Source organism: Cydia amplana, chromosome 19, assembly GCF_948474715.1.
Source record: "Cydia amplana chromosome 19, ilCydAmpl1.1, whole genome shotgun sequence".
NCBI classification, from domain to species: Eukaryota; Metazoa; Arthropoda; class Insecta; order Lepidoptera; family Tortricidae; genus Cydia; species Cydia amplana.
This window is the reverse complement of record NC_086087.1, coordinates 8,629,094-8,650,202: the sequence shown is the minus strand read 5'-3', so window position 1 is coordinate 8,650,202 and position 21,109 is coordinate 8,629,094. Positions and strand designations below refer to the sequence as shown.

Here is a 21,109-nt window from a genome sequence, read left to right as displayed (position 1 = left end):
ATACTCATTATTTAACAAGGTATTCTAGGCTAGGCCCCCCGGAACCGATGAAACGAACGCTAATGCCGGCTACACACGTAACTATAAATCGTAGCGATTAATCTGTGCAGTTCGATTTGCGCAGTTTTATCTACCGTGTGTATGACAAATCGTTGTCGATTATCGTAACGATTTGTCATACACACGGTAGATAAAACTGCGCAAATCGGACTGCACAGATTAATCGCTACGATTTATAGTTAACGTGTGTAGCCGGGGTAAGTTGGGCTAGTGCAACGACGTAAATGAATGTAAAGGGGCCCACTGATTAACAGTCCGCCGGACGGTATCGGCCTGTCAGTTAGAACAAAAATTTGACAGTTCCGAACAACTGACAGGCCGTCCGGCGGACTGCTAATCAGTGGGCCCCTTTATGCACCAAATAATATAATTCTACTTCTTCATAATAGGGTATTTGACTGTATTTAAAATAAATTATTTTACACCACGCATGAAATAAAGCACCAGAAGATTAATAGAGAAAAGTAGAGAGCAGTTATTTTTAGACACAATGTATATTTATAAAACCCGTATAAAACTATAAAGAGTAGGTAGTTTGATCGTGACATCACATGCTAGTGTTTCATATAGATTCCATAGTAGCAAAATCGTTTTGACAGTTCAAAAAAAGAAACTGATTTGATTAGTAGTCAAATACCCTAGTAGTAGGTCCTACGGTTGCTTGTAATTTAGTAAACCAAAGTAGGTTTAAAAATATATGTATTGCATTTCTCTCGTAATTATTTGTTTACATGTTATATTATAGGCCTTGAACGTAGGTAGGTATATATATATACTACGGTATAAATCAAAATCATACTTTTGTCCTTAAAACTGTTGTCACAGATTTTCTCAAAAGTTTCAACCCTAAAACTTTCGAAAAGCTGTACGCGGCTTGTATGGAAAAGAGCAAAAAAGGCTAGGTAACATTGCACACCCATTTTATACAGGAGCTTACAAAACTAGGCCTGAGATATTGAAAGGAACTTCACTTCAAGACAAAGGAAAAACCTAGTTCCTTTGTCTTGAAGTGATCCTTGTTTCAACGTCTGCGTCTTACGAGCTGTATTTCCATGCAATCGACGTGGGTAATGTTGACACAAACTTGAGATAACTTTACCCGTCGTCAAAATTGCCAAAAATTGGAATGATTATTTAAAAACTCTTGCAAATAAAATTACGTATATGCCACAACACAAATTACAAATGGATCTACATAGTTGCCTACTGGCAAGAAAACATGATAACTTTGTACATTAAAGAAAAAATTGTTTATCCGAGAATAGTGTGCAAAGTTGTCTAGTTTGATGGTATCAAAAAGAATCTAACCTCAGAGTCATGATCTCAATATTAAACTAACTCCTAAGCGCCAGATACTGTAGTTTTTTCCTTCTTGTGTTAGCGGTGCGGTTTTCTTTAGGCGCTTGCGCACTGCCTTCTCTTACGACAATCACGATTAAGTACATTGTGCGCTTATAAATAAATTGCTATAAAAAATATGCAGGCGCGTATGTATCACAACATTCACAATCCAAAATTAATTTATTCTATACTATATGTAACGTGCAGTCTATGAAATGCAGATGGCGCTGTACGGCTCCGTACATTATGTGGTAACTTGGCGTCACTGGCCGGAAAATACCCCTTAAGTGACCGCTTACCACCACCGTATGCTCATTTGCCACCGATGTGGTATTAAAAAAATACTTCTCCAATTGGCTACTTTCCTATTAGTCAAATCAGCTTCTTTTATAGAACTGTCAAAACGATTTTCTAATATGAAATTTATATGAAAACGTGTGTAGTGACGTCATGGTCAACTCACCTACTTTTTATGTTTCAATCCAATTTATTAAATAGAAATAGTATTTAAAAATAACTGCTAAGTATCTATATTTTTCTAATAATTATCTGGTGCTTTATTTCGTGCACGGTGGGAAATAATACATTTTAAATAGAGGCACGTAGAGGAAAGTACTTAATTGTAGCTGAGCTCCGTGCCTCTAGAATACACCCCCTTATTCATCAACGCGCTACAAACCTCAATTAGCTAATAATCGTTTGTCCTTTTCCGTCATTTTGACTTATGTATTTGTAAGAAAGGGACAAAACATAATTTAACTAAATCAGGCCCGTAAAGTTTTATGAATAAGGGGGTTAGTCCCTAACGTGGTCCCCTGGTCCCTAATATAGCCATATAGCGCAAGTAGCGCTGACACATTTGCTGGCGCATGCAAAGCTTTTCTTCTACATAAAACCTCGGTCCATAAAATAAATATACATATATTGATAATATTTTTTTTGCAGATAGTCAAGGTTTCATGCGAGCATCATTCCGTTGTAAACGTAGTATGTAAAATGTCATTCTATGGAACTTGCTAACTATGTAAACAAACCGCCATATTAAAATTGTCTCTGAATGTCAATTTACTAGTGACTTTTGTTTACATAGTTAGCAAGTTCCATAGATTGACACTAGTAGTCAGGGCCGGATCTAGGGTAGAGCGAGTGGAGCGGCCGCTCTAGGCGGCAAATGAGAAAAAAAAGTTTTAAAAGACGCGAGTGTGGCGAGGGGGGGTACAAAATACGCTTGAAAACTTCAACGAAAGGCGCCAAAACCCGATTTCGCTCTACTCTGAATACTCTGATCAAGGGCTCGGGCCGGCACTGCTAGTAGTACTTAATCACATTGTTCAATAATGTGATTAAGTACTACTAGCTATTAAGTACTACAATAATATTGTACACAACACAGGTTCGTGATCACAGAGGAAAATTATCTCTGTAAGGGATCTCTACCAGTCAAATTTGAACTGGGGGGCGATTTTTGAAATCCTGCTAAGTGCGAAAAAAATACACACAAATCAATGTGTACTTTTTGATGAGGAATTACGTGCAATGTGCATTATGATTTATCGGTATTTTTCATATAAAAAATTAAGATAACAACGGTCCAAGATAAAATGGTTACTAAAATACATACATTTACCTACATATAATAGGACAATTAAACCTGTAAAAGGAAATTCATATTTTCATCAAGGGCAGTATCATACTATGACATCTTAGCCCTTTATGGTCAGTCTAAACATATATGTTTTCCTTGCAAGTAAGTACGTCAGAACAAAATAGAGGTTAGTGCAAGGAAAAACTTAGTGATAAATTGATAATATAAAATTATACATAATTAATGACAGAAATTGCTCGCATATCCTTGATAAATAAAATTATAATGATCACATCCACGTCTCAGTCGTTGGACTTTTTAGTCGTTACGCGAACGTTAAATAAACTCTGTGGTAAAAGTAAGTACCTACTTATACCGTGTCCAATTCGCATAATTTCAAACTCTCATTGAAACTAAGTACTCATAACAAATGCAATAAAAACTATATTTCATGAAAGATATTCTCATATACAATCTCCACTTTAACCTTCATCCCCAGCATGAAACGTAAGATAGTATTTTATACAATCGTGATATAATGGAGAGCTTTTCAGTCGAGTACCGTGTTTAGGCAACGAAGCTTGCTGAGTTGCCTAAGTAAAGGTACGAGATTGAAAAGCTTGATTATATCACTATTGTATACAATACTTTTTCTACGAGTCAACAAAAAAAATACTTAAAACTAGTAGAAGAATCATATATGTAGGTAAAAAAACCAAAAATACACAGCTAAGATGCGCGAGCAGCCGCGATACCTACATACTCGTACGCGACCCGGCCCCCGCTCCCCGCGCCCCCGGTCGGTTGGTCAACGACACCTTCTCGTAACTCATGAGGCCCTGGTACTTGCTCCGCGCTTTCGATTGGTCAATTTCATTATAGTTGACTAAACTGTATCGAAATGAATATTATAGTTGACTAAACGGTATCGAAATGAATATTATAGTTGACTAAACTCTTCTTCTTCCTCGCGTTATCCCGGCATTTTGCCACGGCTCATGGGAGCCTGGGGTTCGCTTGACAACTAATCCCATGATTTGACGTAGGCACTAGTTTTTACGGAAGCGACTGCCATCTGACCTTCCAACCCAGAGGGAAAACTAGGCCTTATTGGGATTAGTCCGGTTTCCTCACGATGTTTTCCTTCACCGAAAAGCAACTAGTAAATATCAAATATTTCGTACATAAGTTCCGAAAAACTCATTGGTACGAGCCGGGGTTTGAACCCGCGACCTCCGGATTGAAAGTCGCACGCTCTTACCGCTAGGCCACCAGCGCTTATAGCTTATAGTTGACTAAACTGTATCGAAATAAATATTATAGTTGAGTTGGGGTCCCATAGTGAAAAAAGTATGTGATTTCACTTTCGTATACGAAGTCTTAATTCAAGCATTGCAGTCGACGAGTAGAAAAAACGTTTTTCGAATCCGTCACAAGCGGCACGCACTAAGTTTGTACCTCCCCTCCGTCGGCATAAAGTCCCAAATTCACACGATAACCTTTTTTAAATGTGTCCAAATTCTTTATTTTATAGTTATTAAGTTCCAAAAGCATGTACGACCATACAAAAAAGTTCAGTAGATTTAATTTTTCGGCAAGAAATCTGTTAAATTCGCCTGACACCACGCTTGAACTTTGTCGTGTGGGAGCTCCGTCTCCGCCTTCAAAATAGAAGTAGTTCCCTAACATCATTCTTGAATTTGGAGCAACATTTTTGTCAAGACTTCTGTTTTATAGTACTCAGCATTGATTTTGACCCCTTTTTCGATAAATACCAAAGAAAGTTTACCCTGCTTACAAACTGCTCCCCTTGTACCACTTACAAACTTTCATCTCCTTTTAAAATATTTCTTCATAAATAATAAATAATTTTCGGGAGCCTCCCGTACACGTAAATAAGGGATGACTTTTTTGCTTCAACCATATGGTGTGGAATATCGTCTGATACGGTTTTTTAACGAATTTCGTGAATTGATGACATAATTTTTTGATTTTTCGGAAATAATTTCTCCGAAATTCCATAAAATTGTGTAACTTTTAAACCATCATTCTAATTATGACGGAAAACTGAATAAATAATGTAAATAAAAACTATTTCGAACATTAACTTACAGTTTCGAAGTGCCGGTCAGACATAACGGCTGAACTTATACGTGCGAATTTAGGCCCACAAGATACATTTTAATGTCTAAGGCCAATTGCACTTGTGTCTGCAACTTTTCCGAAACAGTAATTTTAATGACATTGGCCTAAATAGTCCGGTATAATTAATGCTTCTAGCGCTGTTGACCAGTGGTAAACATATCGCGGGAGCAGTCGCCTTTCAGATTTGATACCATAAAGGCGCCGACGCACTTTGAGTTTAGAATTAACGGTCGCGGTCCTTAAACAATATAAAACAATTGTGTGTTTTCAGTGTGCATGTTACATGGAATATTCTGTATTTTTTACAAGGTAAGTATAAAACAATATCCCTATTAAGTGACGATAGTACTTTCAGAAAAAAAAAATGACTTATAGTCACAGGAAACTTATTTTCTAAAGTTAAGTCATAGAATATTGTATAAAAAATAAACAACTGCGCCTTTTGCTGCAACCAAATATTATATCACATCACAATATCCTTTTGCGACTCTACTGACATTTAATCTAAATCAATAACTTTGGGTCGATACGCGTTAAACTATCGCAGTGCGTTAATTTACTAAATTTCAAAGTGACTTAGCAAAAGAAAGTTACCTATAATGAATAAGTAACTTATTCTATAATTACATTTCAATGACGTAATTAAATTTGCAGTGGAATGTTATTACACATATAAATAATACAATTAGGCACCTCCAGGATTAAAACTGCAAAAGTATTTTATACAAAATTTATTACTCCTATAATTCATTCAAATAGCACCAGTCTAGCCCCGGAAAATTAATAACAAACTGGTTTCGTTAAAAATAACAATAACATAATTTGTTTGCGTACATAATGAATCGCTCGGCGTTTATAAATAATTTTAGAATAAACAAAATTTAAATGGCTCTGATTACAACTAAACGAGGCTTAAAATTACAAATGACATTTATAAGTTGAGCTACAGAGCGAAACGAGTACGTTTACAAACCATACTTATGTACGTACCTACGTAGTACGGAAATGCCTAATTTATATCTTAATCTATTTTTTAACCTTCGCTGTTACTAATAAAAAGTAGTTTACTTGAGCCTTGCTGCCCAGTTTTAAAAATAATATGTATAAATTCATAACATTTAGTATACCAATACAATACCACTTAACAATAATTAAAAAAATAATATATTTCAGTCACGCTCACGCGATTAATGTACCTATACATTGAGCTGCGAATTTGCATGGAGAAATTATGAATGAATTCATTGATAAAGTCGCCATGCACTTTCACGGCTGATGGTACATTAATAAAATTATGTAATAGGGTGCTATTCATATTAGTAATTATGCGTAATTTAACTATATAATTATCCAGTCTATTAATTATCTATTCTACATATTATAAAGTAAAGCTTAAATCTAAGGGAAAACTTGTGAATAATTTATAATTATGGCTTATTTATTCACAAGGATACCTACGTAAGACAACATAATGAACCTACCTACAAAAGCAAGTGTCGCAGCGCCTTTCGTGTACAGAACCATAAAAACAATCTGATGGAACGGAGATGGAATATGTATGAGGTTGTCAAAAAAGTTCACTGCAGACTAATATGATGTCAAGATACATATAAGTCAGCACTATAAATAAAACTTAGTAACGTTAAAACTTCCTTTGCCAGGTTCATAAATCCAACTGAAAAAATGGCACATGGAATCAAATTCATAGTGTGGACAATTCTGTCATGCTTACTAACTGTTGAACTCTCCGTCGATGGATATCAATACCCAACATTCTTTAGAGAAGCCAGATCTAGGCGGAAGCGGTCATACAGACAAAACCCTATTATTGACCTGCTGATGCAGTCAGTCAACCCCAACTATGACCCGAAGGACCCCATGGACCTCTTTGATTTTCTCAGAGACCAATACCCATTACCGAATGGTAAGTCAACATAAATCTAGTCAGTAGTAGTCCGAAATATGTACTTGTAGAATTAGTATAAGTAGATCTGTTAATATAGCCTGTCACCTCCAACGACAGTCGTAGTTGTATCAACAAAGGATCTCTAGGATCTATCAATATTAGACCGACATAAGTTAGTCATACAGAGTTTGTCATAAAGTCATATATAATAATCTTTAGCAAAAGAAAGAACCGAGTCCACAGGACCAAGTGAAAGTGCCATCATTTCATGGTGTTCCACTTCATTAAATTAAACGTCGCTATTTAAAGTTCCTAAATCACTCCAATCCATCAATCACTTTCCTTGATTTCTTCAGGAATCGTAATGTGATAATAATGGGAATGGGACCAACTATGAACCACGCCCTTTCAAAGAAAATAATGTTATAAATCGATTCAGCTGTCTTCAAAAACAGCCCTCCTTCGAATTTTTGTCGGTTTATAATTCTTAATAAGTACTCAAAAAGAACAGTATGTAAATATGAAATATTAATAACGGCCGTATTCTTTTGGAATTTGTTGTGTGAGGACTCATGGTTCATCTTTATACTTACTCTTTATATCAATGGACAGTACTAACTTGAAGTATTAAAGCGAAGAATACCTACCTGCTAGTATATATAGACAGGTATGTAATCTATCTCGTGTATGACAGGCTACATACGCATGCAGGCTACATAAGCAAAGGCATTCACCCCGAAAGGTTACTCGTAATATTCGGATCTCACGAGATAAGAAGTAACCAAGTCAACCACTTGTATGTAGGTACATCATGGCCATCGCGGGCCTTATTCGCGGGTCACCGTCCGGAAGATTGGTTACATATATGGTACAGTCATGTAAGTATTTTATAAAGTCATTGAGCTCCTCGGATAAAAAAATATAAGATCAAATTGCAGGGGCCATATTTAGAGAATAAGAATGCAGACGTTTTATGAGGTACAAAATTTGTAACTTGGCTTCATATGCACATTTTAAAAGCGCAGTCAACGGATATTAAATTTCGTAACTAAGTAATATTTTTTTATGTCTTTTGTGATTTGGGTATTTTTATATTATAGTCATTCGTGCATTTGCTCTCAGATAGCACCTATTGTAGTCGAACTGCTGACGAAGATAACAATATTAATGTCAACTGCTTTGTTAAATTTGTTATTTGTTAAGTGTGTTATTTTGCTGTTAAAAGTTACCAATAATTATTTTTGCACTACACTAGACCGATACGAGTATTAGATTCCCTTTAACGAAGCAGATTATGCGGAAATAACTTAACAATTTAATGATCTTCATATGTGCCATCTGATGCATGGTATACATTGTGTCCTTGTTGTATAGGTACTTTAGTACATAGCTTTAATGTGTACAGTTGTTTTTTTAGCAATTATAACATTATACTTAGAGCATGATTATATTAGAAAAACGAATATAAAGAGTTGTAACTTAACAAATCAAACAACATGGAGCCTGATTCATGTTGAATGAATACCGTAAATGTATCGATTATTTCGTGATAATAAACTAATGACAATTTACGTAACGATTCTTATATTAAAAACTGTTACTAATCCCTATACAACCAGCCATTAATCAATTGCAATTACGTATGACATCAAATCATTCAAAAACCAGCGACTTGATTGCCTAGTAAAACCTATGTGCCTTGCATCATTACATTAGAATGCCATTATCGTGTTTATGAGAATTAACGCGTAACTCAAGGGCCACTAAATAGTTATTTGTTTTACAAGGGGCAAAGTTGTTGTTTAACCGCTCGTGCTAATATTGATACCTGAGCAAGCGAAAGATTCCAAAATTGGAATCTTGAGCGTTGCGAGGGTTTCAAAGCACGAAGGTTAAACAAAATTTGCCCCCGAGTGAAACACAAAATTTTTCACCACACCAACCCGAAGCAAATATTAAATGTAAAATATCAAACAAAAACAAACCAAATCAAATTCAAATGAATGTTATTAAATATTTATCATCCAAAATCATCATTTAAAATTTGCATTTGATTACATGTGAATTAGGTACTGCAACTTTGCTATCCGTTTTTGAAGTGCAAAGTAAGCCTTTCCGAGCTGGTGTGGTGACAAAGAATGCTCCTAACGGCTGTGCTCGACACTATAAGTTTTTTCGTAAACTTTATTTTTTTTAGGTCTAAAACAGCCACTAACCCAATACGACTACATAATCGTCGGCGCGGGTTCGGCCGGGTGCGCGCTGGCGGCCCGTTTGACGGAGGACCCCGGGGTCACGGTCCTGATGCTGGAGGCAGGGAAACCGGAGATGTTCACCACGGATGTGCCTGCGATCGCGTCGTACTTCCAGAGGACAGATTACACGTGGCAGTATTATATGGATAAGGAGCCTGGTGTTTGCATGGGTAAGAGACTATTTTTTACATAAGACGATGTAGAGATGGTTTAATCGCCTCTAAGTCGCAGCCAAGATCAGATATAAACTGGAACGAGCTTACCAAAACTGTCTAGATACTTTATTGTAGATTGTTAACTAAACTAGAAATCGACCTATTTCACCAGATTTATAATACTTTTCATTTCGACTATGCTCGGAAGCGCTGGTGGCCTAGCGGTAATAAGAGCGTGCGACTATTGCAATCCGGAGGTCGCGGGTTCGAACCCCGGCTCGTACCAATGAGTTTTTCGGAACTTATGTACGAAATATCATTTGATATTTACCAGTCACTTTTCGGTGAAGGAAAACATCGTGAGGAAACCGGACTAATCCCAATACGGGCTAGTTTTCCCTCTGGGTTGGAAGGACAGATGGCAGTCGTTTTCGTAAAAACTAGTGCCCACGCCAATTACTGGGATTAGTTGACATAAGGACCCCAGGCTCCCATGAGCCGCGACATAATGCCGGGACAACGCGAGGAAGATGATGATGATGATTTCGACTATGCTCGAACATGCTCAGGTATTTGCACATACTCGTATACGTTAATAGCGGTAGCGCTCATATACCTATTATAGGTATACTTACTTTATTATAAGGACATATCCTCAGTTAAATTGTTGAGCTAATTAAGATATTTCTTGGCAGGAATGAGAAACGAAAAGTGCTTTTGGCCGAGAGGAAAAGCAGTAGGAGGAACCAGTGTTATTAACTACATGATATACACGCGTGGCCGGCCCGAGGAGTGGGACCGCATAGCAGCTGATGGAAACGTTGGATGGTAATGACTTGAAAGATAATTATTAATATAATTACCCATTAAAATCATATACGGCTAAAGATTAAGTGATTACGTAAGTGGAAGCAACCAAAACATTGTACCGGTTCTATTTGTGTTTTAGTCATTGATATTGCGTCAATTTTTTAATTAATTAGAAATTAATTATCCCTTGATTTTGCAACAGGTCGTACAATGAAGTATTAGAATATTACAAGAAATCCGAGCGATCGAACTTAAGAGGGTTAGAAGATTCTCCATACCGAGGAACAAAGGGTGAAATGAACGTAGAATTCACACAATTCAGGTAAGCCATCTTAAAATTTGTATATAAACTTACAATAAATAGCTTTAGGTACTTTTATCGTGCATTAGATGTTTATATAATCACGTTTATGTTGCAGAACACCATTAATTGAGGCGTTTTTGGAAGCTGGGCGACAATTGGGTCACCCCACAGTCGATTACAATTCTCCTGAACAGCTTGGGTTTGGATATGTTCAAAGTACCACGTTAAATGGAAAGAGAGTAAGCGCTGCTAAAGCTTTCCTGCACGGAATTAAGAATAGGCCTAATCTCCATATACTACCAAAGACCCGGGTAACTAAAGTTTTAATTGACAGTACGACGAAGACGGCCCATGGAGTACAGTATGTCAGGAATCGTGTAAAAAGAAATGTAGCTGCGAGGAAAGAAGTCATTTTATCTGCCGGTCCTATAGCATCGCCACAACTACTTATGTTGTCTGGAATAGGGCCTAAAGGTCACTTGAGTAACCACGGAATTCCTGTCATTCAAGACCTGCCGGTCGGACGTATGCTTTTCGATCACATCAGTTTTCCAGGAGTAGTATACACTTTAAATACTACAGGACTTAGTTTGAGCGAGTCTCGATTGGTACAACTTCCGCAGAGTATTCAAACTGTCGCTCAATGGCTTCAATACGGAGATGGTCCGCCGGCGAGTCCCGGTGCCGTGGAAGGAATCGGATATATCAAAACTCCTGTATCCAATGACCCTGCGAATGTCCCAGATATAGAGTTAATAAGTATTGCCGGGTCATTAGTGTCAGATGGGGGACCAGATGGAAGCAAAGCGGTGAGACGAGGAATGATGATATCTGAGAAAGTTTTTGATGCCGCATTCGGATCGATCGATAATACGGAAACGTGGAGTGCGTTTCTGGTGTTGTTGCATCCTAAATCGTTTGGTTTTCTTGAGTTGAAGGACAACAATCCATGGAGCTATCCACGAATGCGGGGGAACTATCTATCAGACGCGTATGGGCAAGACGTAGCAACGTTCGTGGCAGCGGTGCGGCACGTGCAGGCGCTGGCGGCTACAGCTCCCTTCCAGCGGTTTGGCGCCAAGCTACACCGCGCGCAGTACCCGGCCTGCCGCGAGCTACCCTTTGACTCTGACGCCTACTGGGAGTGTGCGGTGCGAACGCTCACAACCACGCTACACCACCAGATCGCCACGTGCCGCATGGGTCCCCCCAGTGACCCTCGGGCCGTCGTCGATCCAAGGTTGCGGGTGTACGGCGTGCGCAACTTACGCGTCGTCGACTCCAGCGTCATCCCCCGCACAGTGTCGGTCCACACAAATGCACCCGCTATCATGATCGGTGAAAAAGCGGCTGATATGATAAAAGAAGACGCAAAACAATTAAATCCTGAGAGATCGTGAATGTTTTTATAGAGTTAGACTACTTTGATGTACATACTAAAGTATTACCTATAAGTTTATTTTTATTTATTACATAAGCTATTGTCAAACATATACCTCTGAATTAAAATAGGTTGTGTCTATGTGAATTAATACAGTCTGATATTTAAGTTTTAGTTATATGTTTCACGAGATCATTAATTTATAAATTTTATAATTTATAGTGTTCTGTGCTGTGGTTGTTAATTTTATGTACTAGTCTGAAATTAAATAGTGAAATTAATAAATAATAAACGTGAAAGTTGTACCATAACATTAATCTGTTTCATTTAATCTGAAATAAAATATTTGGTTGCAGATGCAGAAAAGTGGGTGCAATATTGAACCCAACAGAGACATGTAAATTGTAAAGGCAACCATTTTGAGTCCTGTGTAGCTTCGTATCTTCTGAGTTGTACTTAAGTCTTAAGGACAGTATTAAGGGCCACTTGCACCATCCCACTAACCCGGGGTTAACCGGTTAAACCTGGAGTTACCATGGTTACTAGTACAATTTGACACTGGTTTAACGGTTTAACCGCTTAGCCCCGGGTTAGTAGAATGGTGCAAGTGGCGCTAAGAGTCATGAAATCCCATATTTTTCGTAATCTTTGTCACTGCGACAAAATAAGAAGCGGGCCAGAATTTAAATTGGTTGAGTGTACAGTGCGTCATGATTGTGAGTTTCATTACACCAGTAATGAAGCACATTGCTGGATAATAAATACTTTTACAAGATTTCATGTACACCTATATCTATGGCCATTCGTTAGATTTTTTTTTGATAAATTTTATTATTATAGGAGTACCTAAGGAGCGAAAAAAAAGGATAATAGCTGTGGTTAACATACTCGTAATCAAATTGTGTAAATAGTAGATTGTTAACCAAGGGATGAAAGGCACTCATTTCTGCTGAGGTAGTTTGGTGCTCGAACGCAGTGAGAGCGCCAATAGTCCGATACTGAAATGATGCCTTTCGCCCGAGTTAAACACTCTACTTTTCATTTCGAATACGAGGAAAGTAAAATACATGTGTATTTTAAAAACATGACCAAGTATAAAATTGTATAGTAAATCTTGAGGGTATTTTCTAATAACAATTTAGTCAAAAGTATCGTTATTTATGGTATGGGGAACTAAATATCAGAATGGAAATTGTATAATAAATCCATTTAAACCCAAATTTCAGTTGCTTATCGTAAAACAATTCACAAAATCGTACTTGGAACGTAAAATGCTCTAGTGCAGAAACGAATCATTTTCTGCACACCTTTTAGAATAACAATGACCCTCTTTCAGAGCATGAGAAATGAAAAATATTTTGTATAGGTAATAAGATAATGTTAATATGTATAACGTTTGTATGGACAAACAATCGTCCTCGTACCTCTTAACGAAGTAGAATTATACGTTTTGTGCAACCGGCTCCTAGATTGTTTTTGCAGTATTTCGGCTCATTAGTATGCGCGACCATGACCATGCACAAATGAGTAGCCCCACCTCTAATTAGCAATACGACCATACGCTATGGCAACGAAGGCGCGTATGAACAAGCCCCCAAAGGCAGATGCCAGGGTGTCGCATCGCAAACCGACATACCAGCACGGGCCGTTGTCGAGGCCAGCTACTTTTTCGATTTGTTATTTTATTTCGATTTTTTTAAATATAAAACTTTTGATCAAGAGCGGAATATTTCAAAAATGATCATAAAATTAAAAACCTATATCCTGTTTTTGTCAGTTTTTAGTTCGGTATTTACAGAAGAAGCATTTGTTGAAACAGAGAACGAACTAAGTGACTATGAAGATTTATTAACAAAAACTTTCAGTGACCAATCACAGGAGACCTCGTCTGATGTACTAAATCATGATAATAATGGCAGAAATGCTAAGTTACTGTGGCCGCATCCGCAAAGCCCCATAATAGATTACGTCAGAAAAACAGTGGCGAAAAATCATGCGCCCAAAAATACAGGAGACCTCTTCACTTCTCTAAGGGACCAATTTCCGCTTCCAGGAGGTGAGTACCTAATTTATATTTAAGTACACATATTCTAACACAAGGTTAAATACTTTTTAGGAACTTGATATTGTGAGGTAATAAAATAAAAAGTGGTTTAGAAATTCAAGGTAAAATATCTAACTTCAATTGTCTAACGTGGGATGGCCTTTCACTTGTTTGTATGTCCTTACATTATAAAAAGTCTCAATAATAATATGACTCGCAAGTTTATTACGAGTCCTTACTTTTTCTATCTAAGTATGTATAACATCGTCATTTTTCATTAAAAATAGGTAATGCGTATATTGTTAGTAAACAAAGCTTAACCTTTAGAAACCAATGAAAATTTTATAAATTAAGTAACTTAAAAAACACCAAACAGCGTGTTTGAACTAGATAACCAGGATAATAATTAATTACAGTTCTATTTTAGCCACGACCCTTCCAATCCGTTTACGTTTACCCTTTCAAGTATGATTAATAAATTACAGATGTCGTTTATGATAATATTCTGGTTTGCGAGGTCAATGTCATTCGCGAAGCGGTCAAAGAACTTAGCAAAAACTTGGCCTGCCGTTAGAAAAAGTAGTATGTAAGTAGTGATTTTTCATAATAATGGTTCCTAGGCGGCCTTTTTTCTTTATTGTAACATAAATACGACATTCTCTTGATTCTAAAACTACTTTTACTGACCGGAAAACCGCACAGGATTTGGCACAAACGCGGTGACCAAGATTCGCAGATTCACTGATTTTATTCATAGACAGTTATGTTTACTTAGAGCAAATTTTTTGTTTGAGAATTCGACTTACTAATTGGCTCTTAAATATTGGTCGCACCTACTGACCCGCATTTCTATTATAGGAAACTTTCGTTACTTTAGTTTATGGAACGAAAACTTTGTTCTCCCGTTTGCCTTTGAGGCAAATTTAAGATTGCATTAAATAGTAGTTTATGCAACAGTGATATAATAAGGGTTCTTAAAATTCAAGGGTCGAAGTTACAAAACGAGACGTAGTCGAGTTTTGTAAAAAAAGACCCGAGAATTTTAAGAACCAATTATGAGCTGTTGCATACATTACTTTTTCTATGACAGCTGCACCCGACACAAAACAGTTGAGACTAAGAAAATGTGTTACTTTGTATGAATTATTATGCACACAGCAAAAAAAAAATTATTGTAAATGAAAACACCTCTTTCAATCAAGATGATCGGAAGTTGAATCTTTAAAAAAAATAAAGCAGTTGTATTATACTCATAAGATGACTGCTAGCAGTCATCTTATGAGCCTATAGACAAATCATTCAAATGACATTGCTTTAGATATCACTGTCAGTCATTTAATTGACACATTTAAGTGCTGGAGTAGAAAAATAGGCATTAAGATTTTGAAACAGTGTTTGACCTGTGTAAATGACCTTCGTTGTTGGCTATACGAGTAGTATAGGTAAGTACAGTTAGGTCTTTCTCAGCTCAGAGATGCTCAGACTAACAGGGCATGCGACAAGTCTTTTTCTTATTTCACTTACCTGAGGCATATATACCTATGCCTCCAACCCGCAAGAGTCATACATGATATTTATGAAATTCAAGTTTGGGGCATCGTGGAATTTGTGACTCGATCATTATAATTTCACCCATAACAAACCGTGTAAAATCACAAATTAACGTAATAAATGTGCACGTGCATTGATACCAATATTGTCGCGCGTTATTACTTTGTAAAACAATTTAAGTAACACCAAAGTTTTGACAATAAACTGTCTAAAAAACGATTTATTAATTCAATTATTATTGCCCAATACAGAAAAGGACAAATTGCGGACTTGATGCCATAAGCATAAGGCAAGCTCTATTAGTCAATGATACATTTATCACCTGAGAAAGATTTTGTTGGTGCAAAGTTTAGATAACGATTTCATCTATTTAAGGATCCCTGCATAATGCTAATCCCTGACTGCATTTTACAGGTCTTCAAGCGCCTTTCTCCGAGTACGACTACGTAATCGTAGGCGCTGGATCAGCTGGGAGCACGCTCGCCGCCAGGCTGACCGAAAATCGTAACACCACTGTGCTGCTATTGGAGGCTGGCAAGTCAGAGATGATCCTCACAGACATCCCAGCTTTGGCACCCTACTTTCAGTCTACCGATTACTCCTGGCAGTATTATATGGAACGGGAAGAAGGTGTATGTATGGGTGAGTGTCTAAGTTGTTCAATTATACTTTAGCCCACAACTCACGCACGTAAACCATTTTGAGAAGACAATTGGTTTCTAAATTGGAAATTAGGTTCATTGCCCTATGAACTATATCCGGTATCAACACTAATAACTCTAATAAGTGTAATCCTTGGCATAGAACGGCTCGAACCGTAAACAGTATGTAGATCAGTATTAAATAGATATTCTAGAAAATAATATGTAGGTATACTTAGTCTTATTCGGAATAGATAATGATGATTACCCCTATAAAGCTGACGTTGTAAAGTAACAACTTTGTAAGCATTTCGTGTGCTCCGAATCTCCGATGCCTCCGATACACCTGATGGCACATGTACTCGGACTCGCGGTATTCGAAATAATCCCCATCCCTAGTCTAAACCTGGTGATTGACCCCCGCGCTAAAAATATCTTTATAGAGTAGATACGAAAAGGTATCAACAGGTAAAAAATCCATAACCGTATTTGTGTGAACTAAATAAGAAACCCCACTTTTTCAGGTATGAAGAACGAGAGGTGCTTCTGGCCAAGGGGTAAGGCGGTTGGGGGCACGAGCGTCATCAACTACATGATCTACACACGGGGCCGCCCGCAGGACTGGGATCGCATTGCCGCTGACGGGAATTATGGATGGTAATGAATTATTGGCAACACAGTCAGCAGCAGAAAATGTTAAGTGGGAGAGGTGTTTAAGCCGTCTGAGTTAGGGATTGCTCCCGGTACTGAGTTTGTATGGCGAGAACCGGGAATTCCCGGTTCTCGCCATACAAACTCAGTACCGGGAGCAATCCCTAGTCTGAGTATTTACTAAGGCGGTTCACATGCTAGTAAAACAGCCTTAGAGAGTAAAAGCTCCTTACCCGCTTAGCGACTTCTGTTTCTGACTTTGACTCTACAATACCTTCTACTAGCTCACGGATTATTATACTATAGATCATATCTTTTTCTCTAAGACTAAAAATCGAATGTCATCAAAATAACAGTAGTTACATAGATTTGTATTCGCTATTTTAATGTTATTTGAACACTTTGAACCACGCTATTCCTGATCACGTCTCAAGACTCCGTTACGTCTGGATGGTTTCCAAGTAACGCCAGTATAGTGACAAACGCCTACGAAGTAGATGTCATAAATAATTCAGGTACTAGTCAAGAATCTGACGTCGTGTAGTAACTAAGAGTATGTACTCGAAGTAAACAAATTTTGTCAGTCAAATCAATCGGTTTGATTGTACCTATAGATATTCGCGTAGGAAAGGAAACTAAGACCATTAAAAACAAGAACACAGCTTCTGATATTGTTGAAATTAAACGTCAAAAAATGCAGACTATCTTGGAACTTAATTACTTATTGGTGATTAAATATGTATAAATACACCTATTCCTTGGATGTGGAAGTTTTGTTTATACTTGTATTGCGTAGGTACTTATTTATAAACATACACTTGTTTGCAGGTCCTATCATGAAGTTCTAGAATATTACATGAAATCTGAAAAAGCCAACTTAAAAGGATTTGAAAGGAATCCGTATAGAAGCCAAGAAGGGGAACTACCCGTAGAATTCGTACCCGTAAAGTAAGTAAATACTTACGTTTTACGTGCTATATTACATTTTCCCACTAAGGTTATTCCATAATGATGGGCTGTCTTACTTGTCTTACATTTCTCAAGTAAAAACTTAAACTAAATTGTCCAAAATGGATAAATGTTGTAAGTTTGTAAATTAAATATACTAGGCAAGTAAAGTATCATTATTTTAATTTCAGAACAAAGCTTCTAAAAGCATTTTTAGAAGCTGGCAAGATCCTGGGACACCCTACAGTTGACTACAACGCTCCCGACGGTTTCGGTTTTGGGAAAGTGCAAGTAAACATAAACCATGGACACCGGCAAAGTGCTGCCAAAGTTTTTCTACACCCTCACAAGAAGAGGCGGAACCTTCATATCTTGCCTCAAAGCACTGTCACCAAAATACTCATTGATCCCCAAAGTAACATTGCGTACGGCGTGGAATATTCGAGAAACGGTTTAACGTACACAGTGCGGGCGCAACGAGAAGTGATATTGTCCGCGGGACCAATTGCTTCTCCACAGCTCCTGATGTTGTCCGGTGTAGGACCGAAAGAGCATCTTAGTCGAGTTGGAGTACCTCTAATAAAAGATTTACCAGTGGGCAAAACGCTCTACGATCACATATGCTTTCCGGGTCTCATTTTTGAACTCAACACCACCGGTGTAAGCTTTTCTGAACGGGAAGCTACACAAATTTCTTCAATTGTGCAATGGTTCCATACCGGCGACAACAGCCTCGCATCTCCTGGAGCAGTTGAAGGAATAGGGTATATTAAAACGCCAGTGTCCGACGACCCCGAACTTGTTCCTGACATGGAACTAATCAGTATTGGTGGATCAATCATCGCAGACGGAGGTCCCGGCGGCAGCAAAGCCGTACGGAAAGGCATGAGAATAAAAAGTAAAGTGTTTGATGAAGCATTCGGATCATTAGGAACTAAGGATACATGGAGTGCGTTCCCGATGTTGTTGCACCCCAAATCTTATGGGTTTCTTGAGTTAAAAGACAAGAACCCGTGGAGCCATCCACGCATGAGGAGGAACTATCTCTCAGATGCGTACGGGCAAGACGTGGCAGCATTCGTGGCAGCCGTACGGCACGTGCAAGCGCTGGCGGCTACAGCGCCCTTCCAGCGGTTTGGCGCCAAGCTACACCGCGCGCAGTACCCGGCCTGCCGCGAGCTACCCTTTGACTCTGACGCCTACTGGGAGTGTGCTGTGCGCACGCTCACGGCGACGCTGCACCACCAGATCGCCACGTGCCGCATGGGTCCTGCCAGTGACCCTCGCGCCGTCGTCGACCCAAGGCTGCGAGTACATGGCCTACGAAACCTACGCGTCGTAGACTCTAGCATCATTCCGCGGACCATTTCTGCGCACACCAACGCGCCAGCTATCATGATCGCCGAAAAAGCTGCTGATATGATAAAGGAAGATTGGGGACGATAAAATCTGAAGTCTACAAACGATATTCACGCCTCAACCAGAATTATTTGCCATCAAAGTAATCGTCGTTCGCGGTCAAAAGGCAGATCTCACTCTTAAGTAAACGCAATTACTCCCAGGGCTTCGTATCTTACCCATATATGCCTTCGGTACTGCAATAGGAGGTATTGACCATGAAGCCTATAGGTTAACATACAAAACAAGACTGTTATTCATTTAAGATTTACTAGACAGAGCAGTTTTTTTCTTATTTGGCGAACATATAATATTCGCTTAATACAAAAATATCCTAAACAGACTTCAGCTTTCCTTATGATGCAATATTGATGTCGAATTTTTAATCAAATAATAAAGTAAGGATAAAGTAATTGACTCTAAGTAGTTTTGAAAATAATGCCTGCCCACTCTGCATTCAATCGATATTAGTAGATTAGTAAAAAACTTAACAATTAATTCTTGCAAGTAGTTTTGTGCAGAAGTCTTCGTAAATCAAAGTATGTAAGTAATATAAGTAATTTTAGATAGGTACATATATATAAGTTAATGTATTTAGAAATAAGTTAAGACAAGACAACCATAAGCATTTTGGTCAATTAAAAATAATAAAAATAATGTTTTTACAAGCTTTTATTTAACTTGCCCTGTTACCTAAGGTACTCAGGTCAAATCTTGGAAGCAAAAATTTTCACACTTCCAGATTTCCGATTGAGCTGAAATGCATTCGGGTTACAATGCAATATTATGGTACCATCGAGCTGACTTGATGACGGAGACAGGTGGTGGCCATAGGAACTCTGTGATGAAACAACGCAACCTAATAGTGTTTGGGGTTTTTAGAATTGTCTCGAAGAGTATTAGTTGGCGAAGAGTATTAGTTCAATAGGCATATTGAATGAAAAGTACAGTCAGCGATAAAAGCTTGTACCAAAAAAGTTTTTTTCCAAAGACTTATTTTTATCAAGCCTGCTCATATTAAGCACTTCCAGCAACTTTGAATTAAATGAGTGTCCTCGTTAAGATAAGGCAATGAACTACTACGCATGAGGTTTACCTTGCGACGTCAGAAACGCCTTTAACTGGTAACCGTGGTAAATTAAATTCATTATTTGCATTCACGAATGGACCACCCTTAATTTATGTACTTATTGCAGTTAAAAACAATTTACACACTTAACGCAGTTTCTTTTCCAAATTATCAACTGTCACTGTTTTAAAGATCTGATAATCATACGCGTTAATATGATAATAATGAATTTCGTTGCAATTACGATAAAAATTACATTTCCTTATGGACTACTAACACAAATTGCATTGCTCTATTTAAATTTGCACTATAACAAAATTAACATTAGCGTTAATGTTAACTTACACAAAACAATATCAGAATGGATCTGAAATTCGGTGTATTGAAAAGTGATATTAAGATCGACATTCCCTTGTCACCTGTTTCTGGTTCATGCTCTACTTGAGCCCGTTCTGAGTATGTTCAGTAGATGTCAAAGATATGCATACATTTTCCGCCTTATTACAAAGGATTAAAGTACAAAAGTGTAAACATATCTTTAACATCGACTGTCCACCGCCACCGGTCGCCGCCTTGACACGGTGCAATTGCAAACACATGTTTACGGAAATTTGACTCATAAGGGCTCGTAATACCAGCCTTTTTGCAAGAATATGGTGTGTAGCAAACTTTTCTTGGTGGTGGTGCAAATTTTATAAAAGCGGCGCTTTATTGAATAACAAGAGTATTTTTGTAGAAAAAGTGCATATGGAATAATCAGATACGTGATTTTGCTTTGGAATACAGTGTACCTTCTACTATGGAATATTATTTTAATACGTTAAAATGAATAGATTACGAGTATATTGAGCATATTGTGTAAAAA

General features: G+C 37.8%; 3 protein-coding genes across 4 annotated transcripts in view; 2 read left to right on the top strand and 1 right to left on the bottom strand.

The window, feature by feature from the left end:
- Positions 1–21,109, bottom strand: part of LOC134656893 (flotillin-2) — a 384,591-nt gene that overhangs the window by 336,065 nt on the left and 27,417 nt on the right. The window lies entirely within an intron of this gene.
- Positions 6,815–11,962, top strand: LOC134657074 (glucose dehydrogenase [FAD, quinone]-like). Its single transcript, XM_063512626.1, has 5 exons — positions 6,815–7,055; positions 9,235–9,462; positions 10,143–10,275; positions 10,460–10,579; positions 10,677–11,962. Exons 1-5 carry the CDS (start codon positions 6,815–6,817, stop codon positions 11,959–11,961), a joined length of 2,007 nt encoding a protein of 668 aa, XP_063368696.1. The 3' UTR covers position 11,962.
- On the top strand, positions 13,674–19,301 carry LOC134656791 (glucose dehydrogenase [FAD, quinone]-like). The gene is made up of 5 exons (XM_063512314.1): positions 13,674–13,998; positions 15,952–16,179; positions 16,703–16,835; positions 17,658–17,777; positions 17,969–19,301. Exons 1-5 carry the CDS (start codon positions 13,680–13,682, stop codon positions 19,221–19,223), a joined length of 2,055 nt encoding a protein of 684 aa, XP_063368384.1. The 5' UTR covers positions 13,674–13,679; the 3' UTR covers positions 19,224–19,301.

What these genes read in the sequence shown, in the direction of transcription:
- LOC134657074 (XM_063512626.1), top strand. Translation starts at nt 6,815, where the DNA reads ATGGCACATGGAATCAAATTCATAGTGTGGACAATTCTGTCATGCTTA. An exon ending in CCAATACCCATTACCGAATG is followed by an intron (nt 7,056 to 9,234) that starts GTAAGTCAACAT and finishes TATTTTTTTTAG; the next exon opens with GTCTAAAACAGCCACTAACC. An exon ending in GTAGAATTCACACAATTCAG is followed by an intron (nt 10,580 to 10,676) that starts GTAAGCCATCTT and finishes TTTATGTTGCAG; the next exon opens with AACACCATTAATTGAGGCGT.
- LOC134656791 (XM_063512314.1), top strand. Translation starts at nt 13,680, where the DNA reads ATGATCATAAAATTAAAAACCTATATCCTGTTTTTGTCAGTTTTTAGT. An exon ending in CCAATTTCCGCTTCCAGGAG is followed by an intron (nt 13,999 to 15,951) that starts GTGAGTACCTAA and finishes TGCATTTTACAG; the next exon opens with GTCTTCAAGCGCCTTTCTCC. An exon ending in GTAGAATTCGTACCCGTAAA is followed by an intron (nt 17,778 to 17,968) that starts GTAAGTAAATAC and finishes TTTTAATTTCAG; the next exon opens with AACAAAGCTTCTAAAAGCAT.